Source organism: Lolium rigidum, chromosome 5, assembly GCF_022539505.1.
Source record: "Lolium rigidum isolate FL_2022 chromosome 5, APGP_CSIRO_Lrig_0.1, whole genome shotgun sequence".
Taxonomy (NCBI): Eukaryota; Viridiplantae; Streptophyta; class Magnoliopsida; order Poales; family Poaceae; genus Lolium; species Lolium rigidum.
In genome coordinates this window covers 101,335,534-101,347,088 of record NC_061512.1, presented here as the reverse complement: position 1 = coordinate 101,347,088, position 11,555 = coordinate 101,335,534, and the positions used below count along the sequence as shown (strand labels likewise).

Sequence of the window (11,555 nt, the reverse complement as noted above, 5' to 3'; positions counted from 1 at the left end):
ATGGTGAATATTGATGTTGATTGGCCTTGAATTTTGCGTATCGAGTACAATCTTGTTGTCTAGTAATGAAACTTGTATGTGAAGTTAAGCACTCTGATGTGAAAGTTAGCGTAAGTATGCAATAGCAATGTAACTGGTCATAGAAACATATGCATATGCAACATTTTATCCATACAATATCCTTAATAGTTACACACTTCCACCATCCTCTACGATATGCTTAGTGAGTATATGATTCCATCTTTAGTGAAGGACTCGACGTTTGATTCGATGTTCTCAATAACAATTCCAGGATCCTCTAATAATAAAAGTAGGTGTCGAAAATTAGTCAAGGTCGCTGCTCCTCCATCGGTGTTTAGCATATATCGCCATCAAATGGATCAATATATACCAGTACAAATTTGGTATGCCTTGCATAGTTGCGCTAGCTGCTCTACTGCTACCCTCAGTCCTCCTATTTTTTGTAGTTTGGCTCGCCGTTGTGGTGCTTTTGCTCAAGAGAATCGATTGTCCTATACTATCAACCACCAGATTTTGATAGCCACCCATGGCCTATTTACCATCTTTTCTATGTTCTTTTTAGCCTTTGAGCTTTCTTTCTGGTACTATTATTTCTTTTTAATTGAAACCGGAGAACCCCTTACCTAAAAGAACATCTTTTCTTAGCAATGCATCCTTCACTAGCAAAACCCCTACCCCTAAGGATAACCATTCCATTATCTGCTGCCTTAGCTTGAAAATAAGTCGTACAAGGAAAAAGTTTATATATACAAAAATGAGGATAAGTTTTTTTGTGTTCAAGTTGAAAAGTGGATGGACATAGGTTAGTAAATTCTTCATTATTGAAGATGTTGGTAGTTGAACTGTACTCCAATTTAGCAACACGTAATCAAACTCTTCTTTTTGTCAGTGTTTGCGCTCCTTTTTCTTCAAGAAAAAACCCAAACCCAGCCGACCAACACATGTCACTGTCAACGGGCCCAACCGAGTGCTCGCATCGAGACGGACCCCACCTGCATTCACACAGCGGCCCAGCCCAAATCCATTGACTTCCCTGCCAATCCACCGTCCTCCTCCTCCTCGTGCACACACACCCTCTGAATCCCCAACCGCTTCCCCCCGAACGGCGAACGCGGGGCGGCTCAACGCGTCCCCAATCCCCTCATGGACGCCGCGAGCCGCACCTGGCCGCCGCCCAACCCCTCGCCGGCGCCCTTCTCCTCCCGCCTCCGCGTCTCCTCCGACTCCCACCGCCGCCGCCGCCGCCGCCACTCCAAGAAGTCCAAGCCGGAGCCACCGCCACCGCCCCCCGCGCCGCCCAAGACCGCCCCCGCCGGCTCCGGCTCCGACTTCGCCGACCTCCCGCAGGAGCTCCTCCACAAGGCTCTCTCCGCGTCCGGCGCCGCCGACGTCTCGGCCGCCAGCCGCGCGTGCCGGGCCTGGAGGGACGCGCTGCAGCCGCTCCGCGAGGCGGCCGCGCTGCACGCGCACGGCCGCCGCCTCAAGCACGGGCCCGCCGTCCCCGCCCCGTGCGGAGTCGAGGGGCGCGACGTGGCGCGGCGGAGCGCGCTGGGGATGTTCCAGCGGGCGGCCAGGCTCGGATCCGCGGCGGCGATGGTGGACGCCGGGCTGCTGTGCTGGGAGGAGGGGCAGCGGGAGGAGGCCATGGGGTACTATCGCAGGGCGGCCGAGCTCGGGCACCCTGTCGGGATGTGCAATCTCGGGGTCTCTTACCTCGAAGGTATCAGTGATTTGGGGTTACGGGATTTCCTTTCTTGGGTACTTGGTTCAGATGGTAGCTGAAAGGTTAGGACCAATTTGGCTAGTGTCGTAGTAGATGTGTTGATACTCGGGGAATTATTGATTGCTCCGCCTCATCCGTCTACTCTTTTGCTGGGTCTTTTTACAGTAAACTTTGGTGTTCTTTCAGTCCGATTTCAAACTCTGAAGAGTAGCAAATACAGTACCTAGCTCCTAGTGGAAATGGCTTCTAGGTTTTGTTACGCAGTCAAACTCTCTGTCTCGAGCCATATTAGAAATTTAGAATTGACTAGCTGTCAAATTTCTTTACGATACAGCTGATCCACCCGAGGCCGAGGAAGCTGTTAGATGGTTTTATCCAGCTGCATCCGCAGGCAATGTTCGGGCCCAATACAACCTAGGCCTCTGCTTGCAGAACGGAAAAGGAATCAAGCGGAATCAACGAGAAGCTGTAAGATACCATTGTGCTTTACTTTTTTTTTTTCAAGTCCAAAATAGTTTGTTACTCTAGATGTATATATAGTTGCTGCTCCGATTCACTGCTGTAATATTGGGTTTCTACGAAAATGGCCTGTAGCAAATATTTTCTGAAATAAGTTTTTCATCAGGAAACCTCCATATGCTCTTATTTTAGCTCATGGCGATTTCGAAGCTGATTTGTTGTGTTCAAGCTTTTAAACTAAACTTGCTTTGGTTGCTGAAAACTTTGCTAAGAGAAAGGATCCTTCAACCTTGACTGGGTTACCCTACTAAGGTAGTCAGGATTGTATCACCAGGATCAATGCAAACTGGTGGATGCCATATTACCAGAATACTCATCAACCTTCTCTGTAGCAGTTACACTAAGGTTTTGCTTCCCTCATTTTTCCAACTGAAAGGAACTTGTAAATGCAGGCAAAATGGTACTTGCGAGCTGCAGAGGGAGGGAATGTACGAGCCATGTATAACGTTTCCTTGTGTTACTGCTTGGGTGAAGGGTTTACGCAGGATCATGTGCGTGCAAAGAAGTGGCTGCAACTAGCTGCTGACTGTGGTCACAAGAAGGCTCTTTATGAGTGTGGTCTTAAACTATGTGCGGTATGTCATTTCTTATCTTGTACCACACGGGGATGCTGTTTTGTCTATCTAAACTATTTCCATGATAATCTGAAAATATTAGTGCATTTTTCCAAATGGTTTTCATTTGGAGGCATATTGTAGTTAATCGTATATTTGTTTGTTTTTCCTGCATCCTACATTGCTTGCTTACATATAACATTGCATAGTGCATTATTGTTGCCCATATAAGATTAGGGATGTAAGCTTGGTTGCTCGAGGTTCGAAGTTCTCAGACTACATAGGTGCGATCAACTTTCCTGCTTGGGACCTACATGAAACCATACCATTTTGATGTTGACTTGGTTTGACTTCGGTATCTTTTTACTCAAGGAGACTTAGGTAGACAGAACTGAAAGGAATAGTATATACTACCTCTGTCCATAAAAGGATGTCACGAGTATGCCTAAATTTAAGTGTATCTAGACACTTCTTAGCGTAATATTGATACATCTGAATTTGATACATCTGAATTTGGACAAATCTCTGACATACTATCTTGGTCAAGTTAAATAGATTAAGAGCAAAATGTCGTACATTACCAGCAATGTCAATTTCTTAATTGCAGAGGATAACTACCACCAAAGTTGGCATCGGACACCGATAGTAGGCTGGGTCATTGGGGTGTCGTATAATATGTCATTAAGTAGACACGCCATTCTTGTATTCAGCTTTGTTGCTGTTTGGGATGTATTTGCTTGGTTTTCGTAAAGAAGCTGTTGATAATGGTAGCAACGTCGATCAGATACGTCATAACCTGTTGCATTACTATGGAGTATCATTGGCTCTCCAATGTTAATTGTTTAGTGTGATGTGCATTCACCTGTAATTATTTTAATTTTTAAGCATCCGTTTGTGATGATGCATATCTTGCTTAGGCAGGAGACAAGATCAGGTCTTTCATGTATCTAGAGCTGGCAACACGCCGCGGAGAAGCAGCTGCCTCACATATGAGAGATGTAATGCTTGAATCACTCTCTCCCATGAATACACAACTTGCCCTGTCAGAGGCTGATAAATGGCGACCGAAAGCCCTCTATACCAGAAGATGACCAGATGGACCCCTCCAAATACAGACCATTGTGCTGGGCATTGGCTACATCATCTCCAAGTCCAAATCGGAATAGGCATCCCTGTTGGCCAAGCGGGGCATTGGCTACATGATCTTCATGTTCATTGTTCACCTTAGTTCTTTGTAAAACCTACCATCCCAGGCTGCTTCTGGGGAACTTGGTCAAGTGGCAATGAACTTGGTCAAGCACGCAAGAATTTCTATGGCAATAAAACTGTATAGTGTACAGCGTATAAATTTCTTGGTTCAGTTGGCCTGAAGATTGAACCATTGCATCTCTGTAATCCATAGAAATTCTTGAGTGCTACTGACCAGATGTGTGAAAACTCTGCAACTAAAAGGAACAATCTGCTAAAATGACATGCAGCTTTGGTCACTGGGTAAATGTTGAAGATACACAAGGTGCAATGTATCTATAATTAAGATGTATATATAAGCTTCCAGCATTTCTGTGGATGCCATTGTGAAAACGGTTCTTATGATTGAAGTTTTTGCCTGTCGTTTTTTTTGCTTTTAGGTTCTTTGACCTTTGTACCCTTGAATTTACAGAGGTCTCTTTTGATTTTTGAACCTTGTAATTACTCAACGATTGTGAACATGACAGTGGAGCTAACAAAAACGGCTACAGGCATTATGACGGTCCAGGGAATGATCAATGACACGATAATATTCCCCAGAAGGGACATGGCTGTATTTGTGTAACACAACTTTTATTTATACATGCATTATGCCAGTCCAGCCTTCATAACATGCTACTAGTGGCCCAACGTTTAATCCGTGCAGTCAACAAAGATATTACAGAAAACCATACACACCATATAAGAAAACAAATTTTATTCGGAGCAATATTCGTAGTAGTACTGCAGCAGTTTATCTTTTTGTGGCCCTGCAAGCTCAGAGTTTGGAAACAACACCATTCTGGATGACTTTAGGCGAGTCAGCTTCCTTCACATCAGCAGCATCAGAAGTGCCAGGAGGCACGTCAACCGCAGGCGAACAGTTGAAGAATCCATGCGGCTGCAGTGGAGAAAATAAGCTTAAGTTCAGCTGAGATCGATTAAGTAATGGACGATTTCCTCTCTGAAACCAAAACTACAGCAGGAGGCTTCACAGGGTCAGAATGTGGTACGTACCATGAGCATGAAACCAATGCGTTCCACTGGCATGACAGGCCAGTCCTCCAGCCTTGGGATGTGGGTAAGTCCAAACACATACCTGTAGATGCAGAACACAGTTGTAAGGATCGGGAACTGCAAACTCAGGAGAACATTGTTAGCTATCAGCGTGTAAGAGGAATGTACCAGAGGACGATGTCAGTTTCCTCCAAGGGTCTATCCTTTTGAACCCAAGTAGGTAAGCCCTCGTGTAGACGCGGATTCTGATTGGGGAACTCCCCTCCGGGGAACTTCTCGTCACTCTTGTATGGTGTGACCCAGAGATTGTGCTTTAAGAACCCGGCTCGTCGAAGGAACTTTGCCTCAGGTAGAGCGAACGGTAAACAGTTTGAACCAGGCACGAGCCTGTAGCCAGTTGGTTGGCCGGTTCGGTTTACAGCCCTTGTGTTCCTGACCTGATCAAGATGAAAACCAGGAACAGAAGAAAATCAGTATTCTGCTTTGCTGTGGTGTGGATATGGTGTCGGTAATATTTGACATGCTTTTTTGTGCAGCTGGTATGTCTTACTGACATCTACTCTACTGAAAGTCAGGAGATACCAGCTGTTTGACCACAGAGATGCTGATATTTTAGCAATCATTATGAATTGATGCATCACCCTGACTGATCAACAATAACATAATCAAACGAAGAAGAGAAACAACAAGCATGTCTGCATGTGCACTTACGATCCAATGTCGTGCAGATGAAGGATCGCAATCTCGCATTGCCTGCAACTCAGATTTCAATATTTTTTCTTCAGCGTAGAAAGCATTGTTGTGCACATTATGTGTGCCTGCATTTTCTATTTTGACATTTACTTCAACCACCTGTGGTATAAACAAATGAGTCAAATATACCACATGTTTGTGCAGCACACAGGACAGGGTATAATCATAAGGCTCTGCTTTCAACCAAAAAAAAGTTACTGTAATAATATTCCGTAATAGGACAAATCAACTTCTACTTAGTAGATGCAGTGGTACTTAGTCTCTCCTGGGCATTTTGATATCATGAATAAATAAAAAGATGCAGGGGACCCACCTGATTATGTGCCTCGTTAGGTTTGCAATCAACAGCCATGTCCATACGGGCAATAAAGAAATGCTGGTGAACAGGTGCATACAGACTAGGAGCGATGGTTGTACCATATTTCCTTGTTTCCCCAGGCATCAGCGCTCCCAAACTAAGAATTCCAGTAAGTTTTATTTCAGCCTCTATCTTACCATCCTATAGCCAAGAAAAAAGAACAAATGATTACATTGCAATAACAAAGTGGTAGAACATGGAAGCATCATACTACTTAATTAAAAACTAGGTTGAAGTATGTACTAAATCTCAAATAGTCTATTCCAATAGTTACCTGATAAAAGTGCCAGTAAAACCCATATTCATAGTTGGCAACTGTGCAGATAAACGACACTGTCAGCCTCCTTGATCGCCTAACTTCTGCTAAACCAGTTCTCCAATCTTGGTGCTTCCACAGGATTCCATGGTCCTCCTCATGCAAACAAACACAATTTTCAATCGTCTCCACATGACCCGTAAAATTTGTGAAGTGTGCATCAAAATACTTTATGTAACCCAAGCAGTCACATCCCTGCACAAAGGAAGAACAGAGTATATTAGTCAGATCAACGTTCAAATCACAGAAGAGATAAAATCGCCTAGAACTGAGCAAATGACCTTCTTGAGGGAATGGGCATTTTTGCCAAGTCCATCTTCTCCAGCATCAAATGCATTCTTTCGATAATGTGGTTCACTCGGATCACCATAAGGAACAACCATCTCAACAAAGCTCAGCCTATGAGCTATAGGTCGACGTCCACGACTACCATCAACATATGCAACAGAATAGATAACCAGACCCTCTTTAGGGGTGAAGCCAATACGGAAGTTCCACTGCTCAACATCATTAAAAGTGTTATTATCTCTAAATGATAGGTTATTAAAAATACCGGTATGATAAGTAAACATATTGAGAAAATATTACCTTCTGCCATTCCACAAAATAGCCATTGATACGGAAGCTTGGGCCCTCAGGTTGATCGATAATAAGAGGTTTCAAATCACTTCGATCAACACCACCTCTTGTTTCCCCAGGAGTGTAATTTCTCAAATGATCTGGTGGCGGCAGAGGAACAAATTTCCTATCCTCAAACTCTATGACAACACTATTCTGCATATCAACAACAACATGGATCCCTTCGACAGGTCGAGCATAACCATTTTCCATGGGACTATCACTCTCAGTTAGGCAAAAGATTAGAGGCCTGGCAAGTCTGCGACTCGGAGCATCAGCTTCACTGTAGTAGCCCGCGCACCTGAGATTTATGAACGAAGTCCAAATCCAATTTTCAGTATGATGACGTAAGCTGAAAGACAATAACTATAATATATGAGTTTGACAGTAGCTAGCTTACCAGGCATCTACCATAACAAGCTCCATATCATCCACACCTCTTTTTTTCATAGCTTCAATAAATGGAGGATAATTTTTTACTGTAGCTTCACACTCAGCATATTCCATTGCATCCTGAAAATTCAAAATAATCATCGTAAAACATTTCAGAAAACAGCAGCATAATGTTCAAAAGACAAAAAGCTGAGTAAATATTGAAGAACTACAACGATGCAAGTTGTGAGCAATAATTAAAACACAAAGATTTTTGCATAAACTAATTGATTGCCATATTTAAATTTGGGATCAAATAGACAAATGAAGGCAATATACTAACAAATTAAGTAGGCCTACCATTGCAGGCTGAACATCTGGAATAACTTCAGATGATATCACCTTCCCTCTGTGATGTCCACCTCTGGTAGCGGCATGCACTTCAGATAGTTCAACTATCCAAATGGTAGTCTCATTGGAACGTCTGTTGTAGACAACAAGCTTGGCCCTTCTGGGAGGCAACCTGCTTGGAATGACAGGAGAGCCTTTTGTTCTAGGGAGCAGTGATGGTTGGAAAGGTGGGAAAAAGTAAGCATCAGCCAGTGCTACAACATTCTTTTCTGGTTCCAATAGCACAGCTTCGACAAAACGCATGCTGTCTCGTTCCTATGATTTAAGAATATCGCTCGTTAATTCTGTTTCCAAGATTGTACAGAAAAGTATGTGAAAAGTTTTGTTGACAAACCTCAGGAGATTTTCCAGCAGCTCTTACAGTTGCAACAGCCACTGCAATTTCGGCAGCAGATAACGGGTCTAAAGGGTGGAATCTCTGGGCTCTTGTCATTATAGGTATCCCTGCATTGGTTTCACCCAGCAGAACATCATGAATGGAATGGACAGTAATGAATATAACTTAATTAAGGCATGGTATCAGACAACTATGATAGGGAAGATGTATAGTTGTTGCTGTGGAAAACATGAAAGCCAGTAAATAATACTCCCCCCGTCTCATGAAACATGTTGGAGACTGATCAAAATTTGGATGTATCTAGGTAGTATTTAGTGTCTTGATACGTCCAAATTTAAAAAAATTGACATGTTTCATGGTACCGAGAGAAGTATATCTTCATGTCTAAATGGAAACAGTGATCCTGCCGGTTTTTGAAAAAAACTGATGTCTTGTGGACTCACACAAATAACTTCCAATAAATTTCTACAAGCAAAGCCAATCACGGAGCACTAAACATAAATAACTCTTCAATAACATAGGTCAAGCATTCATAGAAGTCAATTTGGCAGGTCAAGAGCGCCATGCTCCATGTGGATGGCAAAAGAGTCACTTGATTGAAAAATGATTGTTGACCTATTTCTCTGAAGCAACATAAAGAAAACAGCAATGACATGGACCATAGTGTATAAATGCAAGTCTTAAAATATTGTTCTATCCACTAACGTAGTTATGAACAAAGATAAGAAAATATAGCATTGCTTTATCAACACCAATTTGTGTCCCCCATTCATTGCCTACAGAAACTAAATCCGAAATCAGTATGATCTCGCGCAACAAAGTTCAGTATGATCTAGTTAGCCAAAGCACATAGTATCAATTATGTACAATCATCCCTCTACATAAGTTGATGATTGGCAGATGAACCTTATATGGTAAGTTAGGTGACATTTCTTCAGATCAGATAAAGTTCTGTCAGTGTTCCAATGTTCTTTCGAATATATATATGTTCAGTCAAATTGAAACTGATGCTCGTTAACTTCCTGAACATAATTTCAGGAATTCAAGAGATAATCTACCAAGAATGATTTGTCTGAAATATAGCAATGATAATTTTGGTTTATATGAGATGTTCAGGGCCATGCACAAATCTACAAATAGCATAATATGAACTTTAAAGGCCAGCTCAAATGTTTTTTTTAAAAAAAAAATGGAGCTCGAATGGGTTTCACCAGACAACCATCGAATGTTAAACTTGTGCACCCTGCATAATTTGGCATCCTCACAAACACTACTTTAAGATAATATGCTCAGCAACCCCGCAAACGGTACTGTTATGAGATAATATGCTCATCACCCGCAGTGCGGGCCAGATGGGCCATACTGCTTGATAAGCGCTTATCCCAAGTGTCTAGTGGCGCATCTTGGAAGTGTGAGTGCCTAATAATCGAGAATCTTATTGGTCCGTCCATTGTCAAACAACATCATTATCGATACGACCCAGACACTTTCCTAACTTTATTTATTTATCTACATGACACCTCACCATCAACCAAAAAGTATAAAGGAAACAAAAAATGATCACTGCTACTACTGATCAAAGAAAAGGTTGAAGCGAGCGCCCAACTAGTATCCAGCATAAAAGCCAAAACAGTAGACAACAAAAGAGACAATTGAAAGGTTTGTGACAGCATGGCCATGGTAGGCACGCCCATCACGTCATGACCCCACGATTCAATCATCAACTTAGCTATAATAAGGTATAGTGTAAACCGAATATTTTTGTTAATAATATGGTGTGGATTATATTGTCACAGAATGTACTGTAGTATAATATACTAGTTCACAGTGTCCCTGCAACATGAAAAAAGGAATTACTCGGCGATCTGCATACTCTGCTTGCATGCATAGCAGATTAGCAGAACCATGTGATCTGCAGTTCTGCACAAATCGCAGACTGATTTTAATTCACGGATTTCCTACCTGGTATTCTGGCCCTGAAACTGTAAGCCTGATCCTCCTACATATTCTGCTTGCATGCACACGGGGACTGACTGAACTCTATACAAACACCACACACTCGCGGATCCATGGGGTTGGCTAGAAATCGTGATCAACATAAATACCGTCAGGTGCCGTGCCGCATGGCGCTCGTTCCCCATGGCCCCAATCAACCACGCCAGCTTACAGATATCGACAACATAGATACCCATGAACCAACTCGATCGAGAGATAGGGCGGTGATCCGCGATCCCCGTATAGTACATACCTTTAGATGAGGCCTTGGCGGTAGTGGGCTGGACCGCGGCCCCGATGTCCTCCATCACGGCGCCGCCCCCGGCCGCGGAGACGACGCGCTCACCGCCTGCCATGGAGACCTTCCCGGCCACGGCGATCGCTCTGCGGGCCCCGGCGGCGTCGCGCGGCGGGAGGCAGCATGCCGTCGCCTTTTCCTGAGCTGAGGCCATTGCAGCGGATTGGCGAGCTGACCGTGTCCGTAGTCTCCTCCTCGTTCTCCGATCCCACGATCTGACATACAGCACAGGCCTCCGCCTCCCCGCGCCTTCGTCCTCCCCGCGCCGCGCTCACTCCTCTCCGAGTCTAGGAGTTCTACGGGATCGGGCCAGGGTTTCGGGGGCGGAGAGGAGGGCAGGCGTTCTCTCCGGGAGGGGCCGAGGAGCGGAGAGGTTTGGGGTGGCCGGCGGTGGAGAGGAGAGTGGAGCTAGCTAGGGCCGGAGCGGTGGCGGACTGGCGGTGGGCAGTGGGGAGAGGAGAGGTTCTGGGGCGCGCTGTAGAGGGAGGCGATGGGGGATCACGTGCATTTATAAAAGGCGAAGGGGAAAGGTGACTGTGCGTGCGATCGATATTGGTAGGTGGGTGGGCTGGATTCAGGATACTTCCTGGATTATCCTACATGTACACGTAACTGTACCCTCACGATCGCGCCGGCGACGGGGTTTATCGAACTGTTTTCCACTCCTACTCTGTGAAAGGATAATGGTGCTTTTTTTTTTTTTTTGCTATATTTGATTTACTTTTTCAAATTTTGAATTTATCAGTCCTCACTAGTAGGAGATTGAATCTCTGCTGAGCCCACGGCCACCTTGCGTTGCCAAATCATCTCATCTCCTATCTCTTGATTTTCCATAGCTATATATGGCTGTATTAACTTTGTTAAGACCTTTCTTTTTTGTAAAAAAAACCTTAATTAGACCATTAACTACGACTACATCTTTCCTGATACGTACTCATGTTCATTTTTTTAGAGAGAAATCAGGTACTTTAACATAAATGCAAGGAATCCCAGCTCAATAAATCCTTTCCATTTTAAGTTTAATTATATCCCGATC

General features: G+C 43.9%; 2 protein-coding genes across 2 annotated transcripts; one reads left to right on the top strand and one right to left on the bottom strand.

The window, feature by feature from the left end:
* The first annotated feature begins 1,149 nt into the window (after positions 1 to 1,149).
* On the top strand, positions 1,150 to 4,384 carry LOC124653102 (F-box protein At1g70590-like). The gene is made up of 4 exons (XM_047192160.1): positions 1,150 to 1,741; positions 2,079 to 2,212; positions 2,656 to 2,838; positions 3,735 to 4,384. The coding sequence occupies exons 1-4, from the start codon at positions 1,165 to 1,167 to the stop codon at positions 3,906 to 3,908; spliced, it is 1,068 nt and encodes a 355-aa protein (XP_047048116.1). The 5' UTR covers positions 1,150 to 1,164; the 3' UTR covers positions 3,909 to 4,384.
* Positions 4,385 to 4,577: 193 nt separating this feature from the next.
* On the bottom strand, positions 4,578 to 10,946 carry LOC124652198 (copper methylamine oxidase-like). Its single transcript, XM_047191215.1, has 12 exons — positions 10,475 to 10,946; positions 8,224 to 8,333; positions 7,839 to 8,144; positions 7,507 to 7,619; positions 7,077 to 7,407; positions 6,770 to 6,985; positions 6,447 to 6,683; positions 6,128 to 6,313; positions 5,773 to 5,913; positions 5,230 to 5,498; positions 5,062 to 5,143; positions 4,578 to 4,945 (listed from the first exon to the last, which is right to left on the bottom strand). Exons 1-12 carry the CDS (start codon positions 10,671 to 10,673, stop codon positions 4,823 to 4,825), a joined length of 2,313 nt encoding a protein of 770 aa, XP_047047171.1. The 5' UTR covers positions 10,674 to 10,946; the 3' UTR covers positions 4,578 to 4,822.
* Between the last annotated feature and the right edge of the window lie 609 nt (positions 10,947 to 11,555).

Excerpts from the sequence above, each read along its gene's own strand:
- LOC124653102 (XM_047192160.1), top strand. The coding sequence starts at position 1,165 with ATGGACGCCGCGAGCCGCACCTGGCCGCCGCCCAACCCCTCGCCGGCG. Across the intron at positions 1,742-2,078 it reads CGGGGTCTCTTACCTCGAAG|CTGATCCACCCGAGGCCGAG; the intron begins GTATCAGTGATT and ends TTTACGATACAG. Across the intron at positions 2,839-3,734 it reads GTGGTCTTAAACTATGTGCG|GCAGGAGACAAGATCAGGTC; the intron begins GTATGTCATTTC and ends TATCTTGCTTAG.
- LOC124652198 (XM_047191215.1), bottom strand. The coding sequence starts at position 10,673 with ATGGCCTCAGCTCAGGAAAAGGCGACGGCATGCTGCCTCCCGCCGCGC. Across the intron at positions 6,986-7,076 it reads ATTTTGTGGAATGGCAGAAG|TGGAACTTCCGTATTGGCTT; the intron begins GTAATATTTTCT and ends GATGTTGAGCAG. Across the intron at positions 4,946-5,061 it reads GCATTGGTTTCATGCTCATG|CCGCATGGATTCTTCAACTG; the intron begins GTACGTACCACA and ends TCTCCACTGCAG.